Below are 24,154 nucleotides of genomic sequence, written 5' to 3'. Positions count from 1 at the left end.
AGCTCTAGCTCACTCTGCCAGTACTTTTAAGGCAAAACCCCTAACATTAACCCTGCATTTAATGTTCAGCTTGCAGCTCTGCCTTGGTGCCAACCATCAGCAGTTGAGAAGTGACACCTGTACCTCTGCTACTGGAATATGTGGGGTAGTAAGCTTAAGTATAGGAGTAAGCCATAAGTGCAAGTTCTAGTTAGAGCTCTGCTACAGACAGTCTTATGGCCTTACAGGCAAAGTAACTAGCAATGTTAATACTTATTGGAATGGTGCTCTTAAAAAATAACTGACAGATGAAAACACAATGCCAAGTAGTAGGCTAAGGCCTGAGTCTTTTCCTGTTTAATAAAACTAAAAGTTTTAGATCCACACCTTCCCCAACATATCCTTTCCACTAAGCAGGACCCAAAGCAGAATGTCCAGTAGAAGCCCTCGCCTAAAGCTGGTTGTTCCCTGTGTATTTAGCTTCCAGAAGCAGAAATGTCTGGGACTTGCCTGTACAGGAGCACAATACCTGTCCCTTAACATTCCACAGCATTGGTACGACAAGAGATTATAGAAGCAACTTACAAGAGAAATAGAAATATTCCATTGCAAGAGCATTCATGAGATTTAGTCTCATGCATGTAGGGAAAAAAGTGCACACCAGCGGTGGGAGAAGAGAATTGCATGTTAACGGAAGCTTCTGACAGCTTAAATAGCTTCAGTGGTAGCAGTAGCCCTGTTTAAAAAAAAAAAAGTTCCTCACAATCACTTTCAAACAGTTAACAATGAACTAGAGACCAACCCTAGGTCCAACAGGGCTATACTTAACTTTGAATGAAGACAAAGTAGTTATTGATGTGATTTCACATTTATATATTTTCCTGCAAAGAATTCTATTCAGCTTAGCTAAATCCAGCAGGAAAGTTACTACCCCTTCATTGATTGAGAGATAAATTCTCTTTTGAGACGTGAATATATTCAAATGGCTACTGTTAAAAGCCAGAGGGAGCTGGGAGAGACTATCCTATTCTAAGTATAAGGGAAAAACTGGCTACAGCATCCTTGCCTGAATGCTGTTTTAAGGCCATAACATTTGCTGTATATGCAAGAACATGTAGGAAGGCATGAGATTAGTTCTACTTCCAGTGATTGCTCATATCCATTCCAATATAGGTGAGTACGCACCTTGTGCACTGGCTCCCGGAACTTTTTTTCCCTTAGCAAGCCCCGTAGGGTAGGCTTAGGCGCCCCCTGGAGTACCACGGTACATAAGGTGCTGCCGACCCTGCGGGCCCTCAGTTCCTTCTTTCTGCCTGTGACGGATCCTGGAACATCTGCTTCTTGCTCTACGCAAGTAGCATCCCCTTTGTATAGCACTGTATTTAGTTAAGTGACTGTTTATTAGTGTTAAGTAGTATAGTTGTTAGACGTTAAGTGTTAGTTAGATAGATAAGTAGATAGCCTCAGGGGCTTAAGGTTGGGCCATGCCCGGCTCAACCGGCTTTAAAGCCTGCGCCGCTTGCAGCAAGGCTTTTTCCGTGAGTGACCCTCACGATCGCTGCCTCGGAGAGCAGCATAGAAAGGACAGATGCAAAATCTGTAAGGCCTTCAAACAACGCACCCAAAAGGAGAGGGACGCATGTTTGAGGGCCATGCTTACGGAGTCTGCGCTTTGGCCGGACTCGGAACTGGCGCGTTCCCCTGCAGCACCGAGTGTCTCCTCAGTGCGGAGCGCTCCATCAGCATCGACGACGACCCACCCAGTGCCAAAAAGGAAGAAGCGGCAGAACACAACGCGCCAGGACTCCCCCGCACCGCCCGCCTGGCCTGGGGGGAGTCGGGAGATGCACCAGCTGGGTGCCGTGGAGATTACTCCGGCACCTGCATCTCCTCGCAGGGAGCCTCCCCCAACTCCTGGGGGTGAGGGAGCACACCTGCAAGGTCCGTCGACTCTCCACTACTGGAGCTGACTCCCTGAACACCTCTAAAGTTACAAATGTTAAGTCAAAGTAAACATTTAATTAAAAACTTTATAAACATTTTTAAACCATTGATGCTGTGACAGTGCAAACAGCATACAATTTATTGCTCAACTTCTGCATGGGTACATTAAGTTTTTAAAAACAATTTTATACAGATGTTTTGTTAAAGCTCATGTAACGGATGGAAATACAATGAATAGCAATGCTAAAAATCTCTGTAATAAATATAATGGAAATGAGAAAATAAAACTCACTTGTGGAGGGGAAATTATACTTGAGTATAAACTAATTACAGCTACAGACAAAGCTTAGGATGTGACTGAGTCAAACACCTACTATATAGTGTTAAATACAACCAATGGCACCTGTTAACTAGATGGTGCAGTTTAAACTCTGAAGCAATGGAGCACGCTACATTAAATTGTATAATGCATACTTCTGATATAGAAGCAAAGCTTTTACTTCCATCAGTGCAGCCAGTTTAAACGCTCCAGAAGTTTAATACAGATGTAGTGTTGTAGAACAAAAATACAAAAGGAAAACTTGTGTGCTCTGGACTCTAGTACAACACAAAAAATGGTAAAAAATAGATCAGTTTAAGGAAGCTGAACCTATGTGCAAAAAAAATTAGAATACATACTGTACAAAGCACCATTACAAAACTTTACACCGAGAAATTAAATCCTCTGAAACTCAACTATGTGCTATATATTTGAAATCTACAAAATAATCACTGTTCTTAATTAAACATTCATGATGAAAAGCAACAGCATGAAAACATGATGTAGCATTTCTCTAAAACAACTTTATGCAACTAAAGAATGGATAAAGTAAAACCCAGTAAGAAGGACAAGCTGAAATAAATATTCACATTAATCATGGGGTGAAAGTCCAAGGTTCAATGTAACATAGGGCTTAGCACCTGTTTGAGGGAAAGTGACTGACATGATTTTGGAACTAAACTTTTATGGGTCAACACTTCTGCAAAATTTATTAGAAAACCTCTGGCCAGTTCGGGTGCTTTACATAAAGCTTAGTTGTTATGAAAGTAAAAAGGCACTCAAAATACTTGATATATTCATCCTCATGATTGGTCAAATATGTAGAAATATTAATTTTGTTTATCCATGTCCATAATATTATAAAGTTAGATTTTACAACATTAACCTGGTGGTACTAAACGGATTATACAACACCAAAATGCCTAGAGGAAAGCACTGCACCTACAGCTAAAGCTACTGTGAAACTTCAAGCATTGGGTTAGATGGCATACAGGTTTTCTTGTTGTGTGTGCAAGTTCCAACACACCCTGACATTGGATTCAATATCTCTAACCTGTAATACACCCTGATGGGATAGGGGCCAGCCACAGCAGTGTGTTTTGACAAATTTACCAGGCTACTTAGTGCAGGGAGTAGACTATGGTGGGGAGGGAGGTGCATACCTGAAGCAGGAGAGGGATCATCAGAGGCTGGATGCCATCGAGAGACCTTGTACACTGGCAGCTCAGAAGGAGTACAGTGTTTGTACTCCGTGTCCCTGGGCTGAGTCCTCTGGTTTAATAGACTTCCATTGCCCCCTCCCCAAGGAGTCACTGGGATGAGGCCTTGTTCTGTTCATATATCATAAGAAAGAGCTGCTTGCAGGATCAGGGGAGTCACCTGGGATGAGACTTGTCTGTGGAAAAAAATCCCAGCCATACCCTGGGCAGGAGCAGAACAGAGTGAAATAGCCACCTCTCCCAGAGAGTGGTGCTGTCAGCAGGCCCTCCCTTTTGGATGAAGAATTTAGTGAGACCGTCTCAGCAGCCTTGCACATCAAGGCCTTGCAAGTCACTAAATGAGGTTTCCAGCAGGTGAAATGACAAAAAATCCTGTCTCTGGAGAATGATCCAACCCACGACCCTCTGAGTTTGGGAAGGTCTGCCCAGCATAGAGCTGCAAGCCTTCCAAAAGAGGAAAACGGTCTGTCAGACTCCACACCCAGCTGCCAAAGCAGATCTCTTGGCTGCTTCAGGTGTGCATCGACAAGCAGCCGAATCTCTCCATTCTGCACCAGCCCAGACTGGTATCCTTCTTAAAACAAGCAGAGTCTAGCAACCATCCTACTAAAGAAAGTAAATGAAAATGTGGATTTGGGCTACCAATGATGGTATAAACTTGTTACCACTGCTCTCCAACAGACATACCATTAGGCTATTACCCGACATTCTAATGAACACAGTTCGTTATTAGCTTACTTGCTGTAGCAGTCAGATTTGGCAGAATGAATATAGATAGATTGACAGGTTCACAAACTACATGGAACAGACAAGACAAAAAACATCACTAATTCATTTGTATAACTTATGCTGCAAAAGGAAATAGTTGTTTATATCCCATTGTCGTAATAAATTCAGTATTCGCTTCTCATCAGCAATGTAAAAGTAGTGCAGATTTTTGATGACTAATTATGATCCAAGTTAAAAAAAAAAAATCACAACACTGATTAGAAAAATTTGAAATTACCTCCAAATGTTGCTGCCCTCACTACTGTGCAGGAGGGGAGCCAAAATGCCAGTTGTACATTACAGATCATGCAGAAGAATGCTGCTATAAAATGTGCAGTCAGTAGCCTATCTTCTCCATACCCCATAAAGACAGCATGCTGACCTCACAGTCAGAGCAGCCCAGATTCCCTCCATTGGTAGTGCATTATGTTCCCATTTGAACTGACCAACCCACGTTTTAATTCTCACATATATTTACTCTCATCCCTACAACCAGTGACAACGTTGTGCTTTAACCACCTCATTTTCAAAGCATGTCACATCGTGTGTGTGTGTGTTAATAGAAGAGCTTTTGCCATTTGAGTTAGTTACTTTTCCTTAGTTCTAAGTTGTGCAAACCCACATGATGTGAGCAGCCAAACAAAGATTAAACATGGTTTACCTGATAAGTCTTTAAGCATCAACAAATACACAATGTGAATTGGCTGCATTTGAACATAAAAAGCTTTGGCTGATCAGACAGAGACAGTGGGTTCTGAAACATGAACGGATGACTAGGCATCACCTCATCAGCATGCTTTAAGAATTTTTTTTAAGGATGTAGCATTTCTGTTTTAAAGTGAAAGCAAACCAAAAATACTCTCGACAATATCAACTTGTTACAAAAATGCTTGTTTAAAAAAACCAAAATGACTAGTGCTCTTTAAAAAAAGGACTATTCCACATTTAACACAAAGTACTGTACCAAATGCAGTGTGTGTCATTAAGTCTAGGAATCTGACAACTGATAGAAACAGGACCCAGAACTTCATGTCTGTAATTCATGCTTGAAAAATATAAAAAGCCCCATTCTGGGTAACATTTAAGTTGAACATATAATGCAGAATATAATATTTCACTATAAGAAAATGCAGTTAACATGTAAGTGGCTGTAATTAAAAAGATTAATGATTCTTTTAGCCAATTTATGCAAAGTTAGAATAATTCAAATTTTAAAAAAAATAGCAGGTATAGATGCTGTTCAGTATCATATGTTTACTCAGGCTGAAACGTGACTTGTACCGACTGCTGAAGCTGTGTCTTGTCTGTGAGAATAGAAATCAGGTAGGCAAAGAGAACAGATTACCTTTTACAAAAATAGTAGTAGTCTTTAAGTGTAGAATACTGCTTAACTGTTGAAATGTAGGAAAAAGTCAGCATTCTGTATATTCAAGGTATTAGTTTTTAATAGCAGCTGAATGATTCCATGGCAAGAGCCACAGGACCTATTTTCTTGAAAAAAATTCCAAAATTGTCCTTTCCCTCACAGTGTTCTTGAGTAAAAAAGGGAAAAAAATTCCTGTATTTCAAGCATTTCTTGAGTCTTGGCTGAGGGAAGGGCTTTCTGGCTGACAGGAGTATAAATAGAGGCTCAGGTAAGTCTACAAAGGGTCATTCCACAGCAAACCCACATGTTTCTTCAATGGCAGTTAGCAGCTTCTCATACAGCTTGTCATAGCTTTCATAGGGAGGAATGTCTATTCGATTAAAGCTGTTAACAAAAAGCAAAAGCATTTTAGAACGAGTTTCAACTGTACTTAGAAATCCAAGATTTATGTAGTCAAGTTCTGTGGCACTACAACTGCATTTAACGTGCTTGAAACACTCTGGTGATAAGCCTGAGATTTCTAGTGTTATGTTACTAAATTACATTATGATGGCCAGCAGAACGATATCGATATAAACAAAACCAGACTACCCTATTGCCATAATAAATGGAATTCTTTACCAAGCAGAAAAATTATCAGGAGAGAAGACATAAATGACAGTTGATAATTTAGATGAGCTATATCAATGGATGTGTGTCTATTTCATATTTCCATGGAGGACTGAAAACATAACATGGTCTTACCAGGTATGAGCTTTCGGCAAGTTATTAGTGCTGGCATCAATCTGGTGTATTGTAAATAGCCTGGGCCCCGCAGCACCTGCAAATCCAGTAAAGATGAATTCTCTAGCACTACTACATGATACAGTCCCCAAACTGCTATCTTGAAACTGTTAAGAAGGCAGAATGAGAAGTAAACAACAAGAAGGGGGAAAGATGAGCCATGTACTACGGAAATGAAAACAACACAATACAGTTGTAGGGAGGGAGAGAACACACAGAACAGCAAATGGAAACGCCATGTCTCAACATTTCCCTACCAGACAGAAGTTTGGGTTTTTTTTCCTATACATGCACAACAACAGTAAGCCTGTTTAAGCCAGTGAAAGATACACAAGAGCTAGCAGTAAAAACTTAAATCTGCATAGCACTAAAGTAATACAATAGTGCCTGATCTGCACACAGGTTTTGTCCTGGTATGACTATTTCAGTTAAGGATGTGATTTTTAAAAAAATGATACAGCCCATAGTGTGGTCACAGTCATACCAATATAGCTTATTTCTCCTCGTACCAAAATAATCTACACTGGTATAAGCACATTTACACTTGTATAAAACAGCATCCACATCAGGGTCACATCTAGAGGGGTGTGATTTCTGAGCAACACAGCTAGGACGGTAAAAGCCCTGACTGTAGTATACCAGCAAAGGGAGAGGCTTTTACCTTACAGTAACTGAAGGTCTTAGAGATGTTTTGTCCACTGGGTGCTTCACCATAAGGTGTGAATGCACCAGTGCACTCTTAATCAGAGCTTTTAGTTAGCAGTGCCTGTGGGTCCATGCCTGCACTCTATACATCCTTGTGCTCCGGTGCAAGGGTATAGGGAGGGGGGAACCACCACTGCTCCAGTTCCTTCTCAGACATGAAGCGCAAGAAGACTCCACAGCACAGGGGAAGAAAGGCAGGAGGTGGAACACCCATAGCGACAACACATCTCTACTTCCCGTTACTGTACATGTAAATAACTGCTCCTTCTTTGAGTTATTGTCCCTATGGTTGCTCCACTGTAGGGGATTCCCAAGCAGTATCTCGATATGGATGTGGGTGCTGAGGAGGTGGATCCAGCACAGCTCTGAGGACAGTGCCACCATAGGCCGTGTCTGCCCTGGAAGCAGGTAGGATAGCACAGTACCTAGAGAACACATGAACACAAGACCAGGTTGCTGCTCTGCAGTTTGTCCATGATAGGTATGTCTCTAAGAAGGGCTATCAAGGTGGACTTGGCCTACTGGAATGGGCAGTCAGTCTAGGAGGAGGATGTACTCCAGCAGCTTTGTAACAAGCTAGAATGCATCAGAAACCCACTTCCATAGTCTGAGCAGAAATTGGCTGTCCAGTCTCTTGATCAAGAGCCTGAAGGGAAAGCCCTGAAATACCTTGTTCTGCCTAGGTAGGAGGCAAGGGTATGGAGGCTAGCCTCCTCCCTTAAGGTATGAGGCTTGCGGGTAAAACACTGGTAGTCAGATGCCTTAAGTGAGATGGAATCTGAAGAGACCTTAGGGAGGAAACAAGGACAGGGGTGAAAGGTCACTTTGTCATGGGAAATGGTAGCGTAGGAAAAGTCAGCCTCAACTCCCCCAACCCTTCTGGCCAAAGTTATGGCTACTAGGAACAAAGTCTTGAAGACAGGTAAAGGTGTGAATAGCTACCCTCAAGTTCAAATGGAGGGCTCCTTAAGGTATTGAGAAGCAGATTAAGGTCCCAGGATGGTGTACGTTCCTGGACATGAGGAAACTGATAAAACAAACCCTTATGGAAACAACCCTTGTATGTTTAAATTTAGCAGATATTTAAGGAGCGATTAAGAAGGACATATGGATCTATGGGTACACCAAACTTGGATGTACCTGCACTTCTGCAGATAGATTTTCCTTGTAGCTGGTTTCCTGCTGCTCAGGAGTATGGACTGAACTTTGGGACAGCAGCCCAATTCTATGCCTGAGAACTATCAGAGGAGACACTCCTTGAGGTGCAGAGATAAGAGATTGTGGTGCCTGAGTCCAGGGTCAGGAGATCTGCTGCAAGAGGAAGGCAAAGATATTCACAAAGAGAGATGAAGCAGCTCTGGGAATCCCACTTGCCTTGGCCAGGATGGTGCTGTCAAGGTATCTACTGCTTGTTCTTATTTCAGTTTCTCCAGAGCCTTGAAGATCAATGGTACTGGATGGCAAACGTACAAGAAAGTATGAGGCTAATGGAAGAGGAGGGTGTCTCCCATGGAGTTGTGACTGTACCCCTCCCTCCTACCTCCATTAGCAGAAGTGTTGGCATTTCACACTGGACGGTGTTGAAAAGAGATACACCTCTGGAAAGCCTGAGGACTGGCCAATAATCTGAAAGACCAAGTTGCTGAGCCCCCAATTCATGGTCTTGAAAGTGCCTGCTCAGGGATCTGCTACAGTGTTTTACAGGCCTGGAAAGAAGGTAGGCTGTTGAGTTGTCTATGCAGTGGGATATGCACTAGTCCCGCAGTCTTAGTGATTCTGTGCATAAGGATTAGGATCTTGCGCTCCCTTGATTTATGTAGTATATTCCTGCTCTGTTAACCAGCATTACCTTGACTGAGTTGTCCTCCATGTTGCAGAGGATGTACTGGCATGCATAGAGAACTACCCCGAGTTAGAGAGTGTTTTGTGGAGAGTTGTTTCTTGAGGAGTCCATTTACCCTGGGCTGTGCAGCACTGGCAATGGGCAACGCAACCCTGCTGGGAGGCATTTGTAGTGATGACCCTTGATGGGTGCAGCCATGAAAACTGAACTCGCACACTAACTGAGAGGATCCTTCCACCAGCTGATAGAGTCCAGAACTCTGCGGTATGGTCACTCGTTTGGAATGACTGTTGGGGGCAATAAGAGACCTGAGCCAGACCTGAAGGCATCAAAAGAGTAGTCTTGGATGGGATGTCACAAATATGCAGGCTGACATGTGGCCTAAGAGTTGCAGACAAGCACTTGTTATTGATTGTGAAATCTGCTGTAGCGTGTAGATAAGGAAGACCATTGAGGTTAACATATCCGTAGATAAGGAGGTTGAGGAGTCCAGAGTGGCTTCAGTTTGTTAGAAGACTTCTCAGCACGAGGCATGACAGAAGTCTTTTTGGTGGGTACTGGTAGTTTAGTACTGGAGGTCAAAGAACCTCAGCAGTACCCATATTGGGATGCAAGGAGTCGGCCCCTGCAGGTGTCAGAGAGCACTCCATCAGGAGGCACTTCAATCTATCCTCCCTCAGCTACGAGATCTGCTTCTAAATCCGGTGCAGACCTTGTACTTAGAGGGGATGTGGGACTGTACTCTTTGAGACTGATGGAATGTCCATCATTGGGGGTGAGGTTGCGGGGGGAGACTTTGGCAGGCCTGGCAGTATTTTAAGTCCAGGGTCTTTGGCATAACCCAAGCAGATGACAGCAGCTGAGGGCGGAAGGCCCTGACCAAAAGAAAGGCGGGGGGGGGGTGGTGGTGAGGTGAGTGAGAGAGAGAGAGACAAGGCTCCTGAAGCACCAACTTCAGTTACAACAAAGAAAAAGCAAATAAAGAATAAATAAATAAAATACTTAAGAAAATAAGAAGGTAGTAGCTGAGAAGCTAACCGCAAACTCTGCTATGCTTTGTCTCAAGCCAAGGGCAGCTGAGAAGGAACTGGAGCCTTGGCGGGTCCACATCTCCCTATATACCTTCGCACCAGAGGACAAGAATGCACAGGTGTGGATGCGTGCACACTGCTAACTAAATTCTACAATCCACAGTGCACCAGCAAACGCACCCACAGGGACAATAATGAACTACACTTTTACCAGGACAGCTTACTCCACTCAGGGTGAGGGTGGGGTAAGTTCTATCGCTAAAAGCACAGCTTTGCCAGTACTAGCTGCATCCATGCTAGCAGTGCTTTGTCGGTATAGTACGCTGATGTAGCTATGCCAGTAGACTGCTTCTACCATAGATATGACTTTAGGAGTTGTACCACTTTAACTATACCAATAGAGCTGAGGTGGCACAGCTTTTGTGGTAGCCAAGGCCTCGCTGAGCACTGGCGGTTGTATGGCCCTTCCCAGACACTAGGATACAGTGTGTGCTGTAAAATGCTAGCTCACGTTAAGGACTTTTTAAAAAAGCCACATTACAGATCAATCATCTTATTTCTATGCAAGGTTTCTGTGATGTCCCATTCCTTTTCCCAAACAGATCTAGTGTAAGTCGGTTCCCACAGAACTCATACCTTGTAATGCTTTAAAACCTTGTAGAGGCACTCTGGAAGAGCCAGTCACAAACTGGAGCAATCGCGCTCTCCTCTCTTCCTCAAAGAGCTCCACAGCTTTCCAGAACCACTTCACAATATTGCTGTCCGGGGTACAGTGTTTTAACCTCGTATTTGCCTTCCAGTCATTAACATCAATCTTTCCAAGCCCGCAAATGATGAGCTGTTAATAATTGTATACACCATCAGTGATCAATAGAAATAAGTGACATGACACCTAACCATCAAAATACAATCATGTTTAAAAAAAAAAACCTGATAAATTAGCAAATGGAAAGTTACAGGCTTGCTCTCTCTTGTTTAAAGCCACACAGAATTACATCATTTTGTTTTGTAGTAAGAAATGGTCATACAATTAATCCATTTTCAAGGCATCGTATTTAAACTTGATTTCAAACAGCAGTCAATTTCAGATAATTTAGAGATCTTGAAAGTGTCTTGTGTTTCCAGATGTACATTTAACGGGTCAAATTCTGCATTCAGATGTGTGCCTCGCTCCCATTGAGTTCAAAAGAAGTTTCTTATGAGGAGCTGGGGGTATAATTTGGCTCTCAAATTCAACTAATTCTATTTTTCCCCCCTCTTAATGTAACTTTGTATTGCAGTCATATCCACACATCTTATACAAATCAGATTAAACACATTTACAAGAAAAATGCACAACTAAAATGTATCTTAGACTTCCCATTTTAGTTTTGTTATAACATCCATCTCCCGATTTCGTCAGAGCTTAAATAAAAACTTCAGCACTGAACACGTATCTAAGGGTTTTTAATCACCAATGCATCTGAACCCCTTTCATTTAAAAATCAATAGCAGTAACCAAGTCCCTAGTGAATTTCATGGAGTTTCTGGAACTTCTTCCTTTTTGGAGTAAAAACCTCTGTGTGGTGGTTGTAATGCTTTTATTTTGGGGAGGGATTGGTTGTCTTTGGGCAGATGGGAGTGTCAGTGTTGTGCGTATCATTCTTGCTAGGGTGGAAAGGCCTTTTTCAAAGAAGGTTTTACAGTGTTTCTGAAAGACAGAAAAACTCGTGATTTGCCTAAACTCTGGAAGGTGGTTCCTCTAGAAGCCAGATCCTCTTGACAGAAAATGCTTTGTCCTCAGTTCTCATGAGACATATAAAAACTGTTCTGAATTTACTGTATGCCCTGCTCTCTGGGAATGCCAAAGCTGAATGGGAGAATAGACAAGCAATCATAATCTAGTATATTCCAGTATAACAGTAACTTTACAAAAGGAAAGATAAGAAAAATGTGGATAAATCACACTTTAGCCCTTTTATAAACCAAAACACATGCACTGGCTCTGTGTTTGTGGGCCATCACTAGAGATGTGGATTCTACATTAGATGTTGGTTTTTAAAAATAGACTTTGGGGAACCTGCTGCATATGTCCAGGGCAATTCTATATTTCAGGTGCTGGATCTTTACATTTTGCAGAGCACTTGATGGCAGTGCTAAGGCATACATGTTTCTTTAAGAGTAATGCACTGCCACCTTCACTACAGAGAACACTATGGACCAATGTGAGGTGATTATAGATACTTCTGAACAGAAGCCCAACTGACCCCAAGGTACAAGAGCGGGATCCATACTACATGTCCTATAAGAATTGATTGAAGTAAAGGAAGTGGCTACTTCTACAGTCACTATGGAACACACTATTCAGTCACTCCCAAAATTAACAAAAACAAAAGCCCAAAACGTGTGTGTATACACTGTACTAAACAATACAAACCGCATGAGAGAGAGAATGCTTAAGTTGACAAACCCAGCTACTGATTCTGTAGAAGATAGACAGAATAGAGGATGTAAGAGAGAGATCAGCCTCAAATTCCAGGGCCTGGATGACCTTTTGTGTTTAACCGTGTCTCTTGTAATACTGCACCTGCAAACCCCAAAAGCACTGGGGATGCAATTGAGCACGTTACTTAGTCTCAGAAGAATGCATCAGCCTTTTATTGTTACACTTGACGACATAATGTAACATTAGTGGACTGACCTCTAACTCCTTCTCATCAAATGTCTTCAGCAGATGTTGTGGGATTACTTCATTAAATCCCTTCTGCAGCGCTAGAAACTGAGCTTCAATTCCTCGTAAAAATCGCCAGTTTACATAAAGCCTGCAAAAGCAAGTACAAATTTGTTTTGTGAAAAAATATATTCAAACACAATAATGCTGCGCTTTATCCAGCTAAAACCTAAACTCACTGACAGAAACAACACAACACAACAAAACTACAGTATTAGTGCTTAGATAAAATGTGGCACTGGCAGTAAGTTCAAACAAGCCAAAATTTCTCTTGGAGGAAACTTAAAAAAAACAAACCTTTATTTGAAAAATAGATGGTGATTATTTAATACCTGACATATTCTTTTTTATTTTCCTCTGTGACAGGGATGCTTTTGCCATTGGGTTTCAGTTCATGTTGAATAATTTCCCCGTAAGCATTGTGTTCCACACAGAACGTATGGTCCAAGACACCCGTAATATCATTCTCTCTTGGGTAGGGAAACAAACAAATGTTTCAGTGGAGAAGACACACTCTGCAAATGTATTACATTCCTAAATACTTATAATAGACAGCTCAATATAATTTTCTAATCAAATTTGGTTTCAAAATATTGATTATAAGCATAACAAGAAAGCCAATTACTTTTTTTTATTATTATTGTTGAATTATATTTGGGAACACTATCAAATGTTTTGAGGTAACATTTAGCAACATGCTGCTGCTATTTAATGGCTTAAGTGATCAGTAAGTAGAAAAACTAAGTTATAATTTCTGACAAGTTAAACAGTCACATGATCAGTGAATAAAAAATTATTTCACTCCATGCTCAAAATTACATTCACTACAATTGTGTCCATGCCTCTATAAAGCTGAAATACTCCATTTTGAAAAAAGCTTTTGTTTACTATCGACACTAGAAAGATGTGCTGTAAATCTACCTAAGACAGCCGCAGGAGCACAGAACATACTTTACTCTTAATTTAATTCTAACTGGAATTAAGGACACAAACCATTTTTATTAATTCTGACAGAATTCTAAATATTATCATAATGATTAAATGTGCAATACATACAGTATCCAGACTAAACTGTTATGAAGATCTGGGTCAACCAATTCCATGTCATCAAGAGTAATTGGCTTCCCTAGCAACTGCTTATAGAAAGGCAATGTGAAGCCCCCATCAATATAATGTCCATGAAATACAGCCATCCCCATAATCCGTCCAACGAAATGGAAATATGATAAGTGTTCCTGGAATGAAAAGAAAAAATAAATGTGTTCAACTAAAATCAGACTTCCAGAGAGATATTTACTGAATTTCAAATTTCAGAATTAAAAATTACTATAAAAAAGTTTCTAGGTTTTCTGTCGTCATACTTCCAAAACTTAGTTGGCAACAATTCAGCGATCCTGCTACTAAGAACATAAACAACTTGTATTCATGCTTTCCTTAGAGTAATTTAAGCATCTGGCACCAAGATTAAGGAGAAATATTTGGTATTTTTCTCTGATTAATTCTAATACAAAGGGGTCATGCCATTGTACAAATTCAATTTCTAGCAATGTTAATGTGAGAATTAGACTCCTAAGTCTAGGGAATTCCCCATGCGTATTTGAAGATGAATTTCCTAAGTCACAGAAAGAATGAGTTCTGTAAATCTATCGTCATTTGTACCGGGTTAACTGCAGAGTCTGGGTTGATTTGCAATGTATAGATATCATCTCGTGAATACTGGAAGAGGCCATAATATGGATTCAACATCTCATGAGACAACAGGTAAAGCCATTCCCTGGAGAAATAAAATAATTATTTTACTGCACATTTCAGACAAACAAAATTTCTAAGTTGAGAAGTTGTGCAAAAATTTACGTTTTCAACTGTAAACAATTATAGCGATCAATACGGAATTAAGCTATAAACAGGACAGAAAGCAGAAATTACTCTTACTTGCCCAATAAGCATACAGTGCTTGAAAACTGGCTGATTTCCCAGCTCTCCAAGCCTTTTCTTCAACTTAATCTCAAAAACAACAAGAGTGCTGTAGTACTTTAAAGACCCTTTAAAGTGCTATAGGACTCTCGTTGTTTTTGCTGTATACAGACTAACACGGCTACCCCTCTGGAATTAATCTCAATAGTTTCTAGTTGCTTCCCCTTCTTTAGGCATTACACATTTAAGGCAAAGTTGTACTGTGTATATTTTACTCACTGTGCAACACTGCTGTATGACACTCTACTGAATATACCCATTACCTGAAAGGCATTTACATTAAAGGCTTCAATTTAAAGTGCTAAATACATTTGCACTGATTGATAAATATTGGTTTAAAGGAAGGAGAGGAACAGCCATAAGTTTTTCATACTGCTCCTTAACTTTGCTTCTTCACCTGCCAGCAAAGCAGAGGGTCTATTGTCCAGGGCATGCCAACTTGAAGCGGTGCTAGAATACACTACAGAAGCATGGAAAATGACACCTTACCGCATCTGTTATTTCTAGTTTTGAAACATTTTTTTATAACTGAGAAAACAGCTGTAAATAAGTCAGCAACATATTAGTTTTTTGTATTAATAATGATTAAACGTGACGTTATCTTCCACGGATGGGAAGGCACATCAAGCAAACATACTGTAGTGGTGTTGTGCAACATCAAGGAAAGATATGTTCCATATAATAGATGCCTTGTGTCAATCATTATGATAATCTGCCATATAGCATCTAGCAATGCCAAAGAAATACTACCCAATTTTGGGGGGGCAGATGGATGCTGAAGAATAAATGAAAGTTGCAACTCTCACAATTTATGTGTTTTTTTAGAATTTAACAGACTTCTATGTCAAAGCTTATTTCATTCACAGGCCACATCCATATGCCAGCAAGGCTGTGCAGATTAATATTTATGATTGTATTACAGTAGCATCTAGGTTATTTTACAGTAGCATCAAGGACTTCACATATTAAAATACTTGTAACTGTTACATCAAAACCTTTTAAAATGATGTTTAAACTGAAACATTTGCTACCAGCGGGAAAAAAGTGTTTTTTAAACAAGTAAATAATTAAGAGAGACTATAGATCATAGAGGCTTTACTTCCCTATTCTAACAACTGCTAACATTTGACTTTAAATCCTAGTCAAGATTTTTCATTAAAACTACATTAGACTCACTTTTATTACCAGAAATTTACCACAAGGTGGAGTTAGTCCTTAATGGTGTAAACTCTCAGATATCTAAGCTTCAGTAACCAGAGGGGAAAAAACCCTACATCTTCAGTGGAGTTACTAGAAACATGTCTCACATTTAAAATGCATCTATGTTAAGATCTGCAAGATTCCTGGTGCTTTACTTAAAAGAGATTAATTCCTTTGTTGGGATAGACTTTCTGCTCTAGAGAAATACCAGAAAACTGAGGGATACCATTTTGACATATAAGCTATTAGTGGAACACACATTGAAAAGATGACTTTTAAAAGACACAGTACTTAGAAGCCAGATAGCTTTAGGCTTCAGAATACACTGGATAGTTCAAGTCATGTTTTCTTGCTTACCTGGCAACCCCTCCATAATCAAGACCTTCTTCTCCACGAAATTTTATCATTAATCGCTTCCATAGGTCTTTAGGCCTCATTTTCATGACTTGCCTGTAAGACTCCTGCAATCACACCATCCACAGTCATATTCACGGCTATTTATGGATAGACATTCTACTACTATTTCTGGAATATCTAGAATAGATATGCTAGACAAGCCATGGATCCATAAATTGCCTGTCATGTGCAGGGATCATTTCTCTTTGTTTTGTCTGTCTATAGCAGTGTTTCTCAACCTGGGGGTTGTGACAGTTTTAGAGGGGTCGCTGGTATTGGGGGTGGCAAGAAAGGCAATTGCCTGGAGCAACAGGGGCGCCATGAAACTAAGTTACATGCCTCAGCCCCGTGGGGGTGGGACTCAGGCTTCAGGGGTACAGTAGTTTGGAAAGGTTAAGAACCACTGGTCTATAGCTTCTACAAGTAATTACAAGCTATAATTGTCAGTAAACTGCTTTGGAGATAAATAAAAGTGCTATATAAGGGCTCATTTCTCCTGTCTGAAAAGACAAAACATGGGCAAAAACAAACCTTCAAGGGAGCATTAAGGAATATCAACGATTGCAAGCACTGGGTGCCCCCTGCTATTGGGACACCTTCAGAGTTACATCTCTATCAGGTAACACCCAGGCACTACTGCAAGAAAATTTGTGTACAGAAAGACTGAAGAACGGGGAATTAAAACACATGTACAGTTTCTGTTTATAAGCAATGTCATGATCCCCTGGAGATAGCACACAGGCTCCAAGGGACTTCAGTGTTGCCAACCCTCACCATAAGAAAATCACGAGTCAGACCCCCTCAAAATCATGAGATTAAAAAAATCCTCATTATTTTTAAGACAATGAATTGTGGGTTCTCTGTATTTCCCTTCTGGTTTCTGAGCCATTCAGGTGCTCTCCTCTGCAGCCATGCAGGCTAGAAACTTACCTGTACTGGAACGGGACAACCGCAGGAGCCCCGGCTGCCTGAGGCATGCTGACAGCAATTTCTAAGTAAAATTAAGCCTCGCTCATGACCTTGTGATAGAACTCTCAAATGTCATGATTTTATTTTTTCCCCAGTTGCAGCTGGAAAAAAAATCCTGACACTTGAGAGTTCTATCCCGAGATCATGAGTGGGGCTTAATTTTACTTAGAAATTGTCTCTCTCATGAAAAATTTGTGAGTTGGTATGTCTGATTACTGCACAGCAGCCCCCCACTTCCAGCTAATTAGGAGTGATGAGCGAGTCTTCAAAGGAAAGACTCGTCCAATCCTGCTTGGGTAAATAAATGGTGACCATAAAGTGGAAACTTGGAAATTGAAGGTAAAGTGAAAAGATGGTGGAGAAGGGGGGAGCATGACTAACTTCTCAGGGAAGCAGACAACACTGCAGAATGAGCCAAAGAATCACAACTACATATGATTAATTCAGCAAAACAATGTTGCAAAATTCTAATGAGAACATTGCACTTTGGGTGTCTCCTGTCATTCAGCAGCCTTGAGCATTCATGAATTTAAATGGTCTGATTTTAAAAAATCTGCAGAAATGTGTATTTGAGATACATACTGTGTAATTAAAACATTGAACATGAATGCCATGTAAAGTTACCTGTTAGATTCATAAAAGAATGAAAATTTAGCTCTATCTACATCCTCCCCTATCCTAAACACACTGCCCCTCCCCTTCGCTTCCAGGAAAGAAATGAAATCACATCCTATCTAGGATTATCTATACACTCTCCTCAGCTCCTATCCCAGCATATACCAGAACCATCCTTGTGGAAAGTTTCCTCTTCTACTCACTCTCCTCCCTCATTTAAAAATGGGTAGAGTTTCTTTATTTTCAGATTACCTCAAAAATCTCTTCCCTAGAGACCTCAATACGACAGTGTCCAGCTTGGGGTTGGTGCTGTGACAATTCTTGCCTCAGAATCTTGAGTTTCTGCACTAGGTCTCGCTTATATCTCGGCACAGTCAGACATTCTGCCTCATCTGGAAGCTGGCACAACGATACTACCTGCTGTTGCTGCTGCTGATCTTTAAGTTGGTTCTGACGGCTAGAAATAAACATAGCTGTTTTCAGAAACTTAAGTCACATGCCCCCATTTCCTTCTCAGATCATTTTAAAATGTTAATATTTACAACAAAACTAGTTTCAATTACATATGGTTACTATTGTAATTACATTAAAAATGTCTAGTTTCAGTAAAAAAAAAACAAAAACCAGAGACTTTATCCTGACCAAAGACATATGCTTCTGTCTTTCTTGGCAAGTAGCTGATTTTAGGGGTTGTTATTTCCATTAGTGCTATTCTACAAAGTACGTAAAGGATTATAGCACTGTATAATAAAGCATTATCCATTCAGTTTTACCACTGAGCTGCTGACACTGAATTTCTTAAATACCATTTCCATATTTCCTTTGCATGTTTTACCTTCCTCCATTTTAAAGTTCAGGGATATGCCAAACACCGTGTCTCTAATCTACAGTCAATACCACAGTCTGTTTTAAATGGCTTGTCTGAAAAAAAAGTAAGCTTACAAAAAGATGTTTGTATTGGCAGCGTGGCAAGGACCTTGTCCCTTGTACCTGGACTAGTCTGGGCCACAGGAATGTAGGGAGTTCACATGTGACTAACTGGCACAGATAAACACGTATTTTTACTACCAATTCTAAGGGATTTTATAAAGCTAACTTCTGACTGCAAACATGAATTAATCTTGCTACAGGCATGTGAAAGTGCCCATCTTGCACACAGGAAGTGGATATTGTTTGTTCTAGATCAGTGGTTCCTAAACCTTTTAGTAAGGTGACCCACCAACTGCATTTTGTCTGTTTTTTGCAACCCATCCAGGGTCCAAATTCATGGGAGGCAGGAGGGGGGCAAAATCATAGGCCAGCATCCTTTTCTGCCCCCTCCTCCTCACCCTACTGAGGGGGCAATGACCACTTGCAGCATCACCCTCCACCCCAGCACTGTAACCCTAATTCCAGCCCAGTGTGGATGGGAGGACACGTGGGGGGGGAGGGCAGGTTAGACAGAGAGTCTGCCCCGCATGCACCCCACAGTGGCAGTTTGCAACCCATGGGGCTGGGCCCAGCTCCCCACTTTGGGCATTCTGACTTGGTGCGCCGGGCCACAGAACCACTCTTCTGTCACGGCAGCGAGGTGGCCAAGCCAAACCTCGGTGGTACTGTAATCTCTCATGCCAGGTGACAACGTCTGGAGCGGGGAATCAGGCCCAGCCCCGCAGGCAAGCATGAGCACCAGGCCAGCGACCCATATGGAACCTTCCAGTGACCTGCTGCTGGGTTGTGATCCATCATCTGAGAAACACTGACATACACAACAGTGTAAAAAAGGTCCATTTTACTTGAACTGTGCAGCAAAAAGCCTTGTGTGGAACGCAGAAGATATTACATTGAATGTACTGTATAATGAAGGTTAGAATTCAGAATGTGTTTTTTCAGTTGAATGCTATTAATGATATTTCAAACCTCATACACCAAAAATACTAAACAGAACCATGCATAATTTTAGACCTGAATATATTTCAGTCATTGATTGTTTTGAACATGATCTGCTCAAAAGCGTCCTATGAACAATGGCCAACCAGAACTCATTTCCAGGAAGCTTTCACCACTGGAACATTCAGGGTTGGCTGTTAAAAGTGAAAATCCCAGCTTGCTCCATGGTTTCAGTAGCCATTCTATTATTACAGAACCCTTTCTTTTAATGCAATTTAGCCGGGTGAAACAAGGAGGAAAACAGAAAGGTCACTGCAGACAATCATCAGTTGCAAAGTAGTCCACCTGGCTACAGTTTGAGAAACACTTGTAATAGGCACATTCTAAATCACTAAAACAAAAATAAAGAGTTTTAATGTTAATATTCCCTTTTAGCCCACAGGTTTTGAGGAGGGGATAATGGACTTAAATTCAGTTCTACCACCAATATTTAGAACACAGAACTTATTAACCATTATCTGCTAATAGTACCCAAAATGACAGCCATAATTGCATAATTTGTTAGGCTAGTAGGATCCATTTTTGTATCAAATAAATGTTGTAAAGTAACCTTAACTTAATTCACAAGCTGATTAAATGAAAGAAAAAAATATTCAGGAAACAGGTATCAGTGGAATTTCTCTTTCCCCTTCTGCCATTTTAAATCTGCTCAGAATAAACTGTAAACTGCTTCACTTAAAATATAGCGAGAAGCAGATACAAAGAAATCTCCAGGAGCAATAATTTGGGGGTGAAGGAAGAAAATTAAATCTAAACTGAAAAAATACCTCTGTAAAGAGACCATTGTTGGTTTTATTTACAATTAAGCTACAATTTATCTTAAAACCATTAACCTAAGAGAGGCACTAAAATCATTTAATGAGGAAGACAAGCAACAGCTCAGTGCTACTCTATAGCCCAGGGGTGTCAAACTCGCTGATGATGGCGGGCCACATTTTAATAAATTGTACCTGAGCATCTTCCCTTTTTCGGCGGCGCGGCAGCAGCCCCTTTTCGGCAGCAACTCCCGGTGCTATCCTCGCCGCCGAAAAAACTCCCCGCCTCCTCCCATTTTCGGCGGCAGCTATGACGCCGTAAGCTGCCGCAGAAAAGGGGAGGAGGCGGCGACTCTTCTCGGTGGCAAGTCACGGAATCGGAGCTGCTGCTGTCAAACCTTGCCGCATCCTCCCCTCTTCGGCGGTGGCTCCAGGGGCTGCGGGCCACACAAAAACGGCCAGCGGGCCGTATGTTTGACACCCCTGCTATAGCCAGCTACTTGAGAGAGCTAAGGTGCAGGACATTCTACTTCTCTCTCCATTTTTTCCCAAGAAACTGAGACAACCATTTCTATGGGCTTATCTGCACTTAAAAGGCTACAGAAGTGAAGCAGTAGTGCTTCAGTATGGACACTCAGTATACTCACAGGAGGGGTTCTCCCATTGGCACAACCACCCCAAGAGGTGGTAGCTCTGTCGATGGAAGAATTCTTCCCTCAATCTAGCGCTGTCTACACAGTTTAACTACATTGCTCAGGAGTGTGAATTTATCACACCCCCAAGCAACCTAGCTGGGTCAACCTAGTCTTCTAGTATAGACCAGCCTAAAGGCCCACCTCCAAATGGTCCTTGAAGCAAAGTCCCCAAATAGCTCCTGAATCCAGTCCTGCATCATCAGTGCTATGTATTTGTATTGCACCCAATACCTATACCTACTACTATCCTTTTGCTCATGATGAGACATATGACCATAGGATTCATGTTTAAACAGAAATATGAACTCCATATACTTGAGGATAACTCTTGATGATGCTGAAGTTAAAAGAAAAGCATTCTTTCATTTCCTGCATATTCTAATTCCACAAGGGTGAGCCAGTAAAAACATCCCTTGTATTAGGCCTACCAGACAAGGTAATATTATACACTGTACTAAAGATAGCAGCCCCGTAGACACAAAGCCAATTAATCTCAGTTTTAAAGGAAAAGTAAGTAATCTCTGAAATCTGCATGAGTTTAAGAACTATGCATCAAATTACAACTCTTTAAAATAGCTGCAGGAATGGAGGGAGGAAAATAAAATAGTAACAGCTGAATAAGACCAAAAACAAATCACAATGAAGTGTTAGCTAAATAGTTTGCAGTACTTAAAATAATAAAAACATTCTTTTACCATTACTGAACTGTTGATGCTGGTATTCTGCTATTTGTTTCTTACTCCTTTTCATAGTTAGTTTTCAATGTTTATGTCACCAGAAAATTGCTCAACTCATTTCCAAAGTAATATACTTAATGAAGCATTTAATTAACTCATTCAGCTTTGAAAACTATCAGTAACTCTGGGCCAATATTAAAATTTTAAACAGAATTAGGTTACTATATATAAATGCCTTCAGGGCAAACTGGCATCTCTGAAAAGTCAGTATCATCTGAACTGAACCCTACGTTATATTTTTGGATTTAGAATTATAATTCCACCCATCCCTCTTAAATAATAATATTTTATTTTTCAGATAATTTACAAAATCTTTCAGGCCTAAGGCAAATGACATGTTTTTTCTTCAGAGCAAATGGGAGCAAGGGGCGGAGAGAGAATCACTTTCACATATCCTGTCTGGTACAATAAAAGAATAAACATTACAGAAGATTTATCAGGCTGCAGACTTTGCTGATGATACTGTTGGTTGAATTTCTAAAATCCTTTCCTAATGAAAGACAGATGTACAAATGAAAAGCTTAAGCATGTTGTTATAGGTCTTACAGCTTGAAGAAGTGTAAAATGGTTCTGGAGCTTGCAAGTGAAACTGGATTTTCCTGATGCAAAGCTAGTTGTATTGTAAGTCACAATAAAATGTCAGCTAACCACCATGTCATAGTTATTTTGTAAATATCTGTGAAATGGCAACTAGTGGATCTAAACAGAGGTTCTGCCAACCAGAATATTCTTTTTTTAAACTGAATATATTCCAATTAATTGAATTTTCTACAAATATAAAAATTAATCTCTTGTGCGTGTTGGTTGTGTGCAAGCTCCCAAAGTATCCCTAGTAAATTCAGTTTCAATGTCAGCAGGCAGCTAAGGAGACAAGGAATCTAAACAAAGTTAATAAAAAAGTTACATGTTCATAAAAAGAAGCCAGCAACCTAGACTATGAAGATTTTTGTAAAATGCCCATAAACACACAAAAATATGGTCTTCAAAACATTTACAATATTTTTTCTCATGATGGTAAATTCTCTCTCAATACACTACATTTCAGATGTGGATTGTCTGGAAAGAAGCTGTTTCCCCAAACTAGCTAGCCAACTTTGAGGTGATGGCACAAGTAACCTAAGTTTTTCTGGATGTTTTCAAAACCTAATTTGATTCTTCTACCTGCTGGCTCCTGACATACTCGTCTCTGCTCTCCTTTCCAATTACTGAAGGTTGGTCTACCGGGAACGTCTACTGGCATAACTACGTCTCTCAGGGGTTTGAAAAATCCACAATCCCTATGACGTAGCTATGCTGACCTAACTCCCTATGTAGACAGTGTTAGGTAGACAGGAAGAATTCTTCTGTCTATTTAGCTACTACCTCTTGGGGAGGTGGATTCTCTGTGCCAATGGAAGAACCCCTTCTCTTGGCATAGGCAATGTCTATACTGAAGCAGTATAGCAGCACAGCTGCAGGTGTGCTGCTGTACCAGTTTAAGTGTAGACATACCCTGACTCCCTTTAAGAAAACCTACTGCCATCCCTCCTCAACACCTCCAGTCCTTATCCTGCTTTTATATGGCTCTCTGTCCACCCAGCTCTTCACTGTTTCTTCCATTCAACACCTACTTAATGCTGTGCAGGTATTTCCTGACACAATGACCTTAAAAAGGTATTAATGGGAGAAACAACAGAGTCAAGATTCCAGCAACGTCTGAACAAGTTGATAGCTGTGTCTAGACAAAAACAAACATTTGTATTATTTTTGATTTCCATATTTAGTGATATAGAAACACCTCCAATGTGAAATGAGTACATCAAGAATGAAAATGAAAGCCAGAATTCCTTAATGTTTATATTATAATAAAATAATAATAATAATTAATAATAGGCAGTATCTGAAAATACCCAGACTGAGGTTTTGCTTAAGACTCTAAATGCTGGGACATATTACCTAATATACATCATGAACACTCTTCTTATTTTTCTCTTTGTTTAGCAGTAGCTTCATTTCCAATGAATGTTTCTTTATGTTCAGAAAGTTTCTAATGGTCACTATTAGAGATCTGGGGTTGAACATAGGGGTTGACAAATTGTAGAAGGATAGCCAGCTACTTGCTCCCTGGCCCAATGCATCCATTTTTCATTTTAAATGATGACAAAATATGTAATCTACATTTTTGTAAAATCACTTTGTTACCCCATAGATTAAAGCATTAAGATCAGAAAACAATG

General features: G+C 40.5%; 1 protein-coding gene across 4 annotated transcripts in view; it reads right to left on the bottom strand.

The window, feature by feature from the left end:
- Positions 1–1,991: 1,991 nt before the first annotated feature.
- The window catches only part of SMURF2 (SMAD specific E3 ubiquitin protein ligase 2), a 94,348-nt gene continuing 72,185 nt past the window's right edge, over positions 1,992–24,154 (bottom strand). For 3 of the 4 annotated variants that reach the window (XM_067547342.1, XM_067547343.1, XM_067547344.1), the window contains 9 exons: positions 18,075–18,279; positions 16,200–16,303; positions 14,328–14,442; positions 13,725–13,903; positions 13,001–13,138; positions 12,639–12,759; positions 10,595–10,796; positions 6,341–6,416; positions 1,992–5,980 (listed from right to left, as the gene is read on the bottom strand). In XM_067547342.1, the coding sequence (XP_067403443.1) occupies positions 5,881–5,980; positions 6,341–6,416; positions 10,595–10,796; positions 12,639–12,759; positions 13,001–13,138; positions 13,725–13,903; positions 14,328–14,442; positions 16,200–16,303; positions 18,075–18,279 (1,240 nt within the window). In that variant the 3' untranslated portion in view covers positions 1,992–5,880. Of the gene's footprint in view, positions 5,981–6,340; positions 6,487–10,594; positions 10,797–12,638; positions 12,760–13,000; positions 13,139–13,724; positions 13,904–14,327; positions 14,443–16,199; positions 16,304–18,074; positions 18,280–24,154 lie in introns of those variants that run through there. The other variant, XM_067547345.1, reaches the window with a different exon arrangement.

Source organism: Emydura macquarii, unplaced genomic scaffold (assembly GCF_026122565.2).
Source record: "Emydura macquarii macquarii isolate MOO-44397 ecotype Brisbane River unplaced genomic scaffold, CSIRO-AGI_Emac_v2 contig_1230, whole genome shotgun sequence".
NCBI classification, from domain to species: domain Eukaryota; kingdom Metazoa; phylum Chordata; order Testudines; family Chelidae; genus Emydura; species Emydura macquarii.
This window is presented reverse-complemented; position numbering and strand designations above follow the sequence as displayed.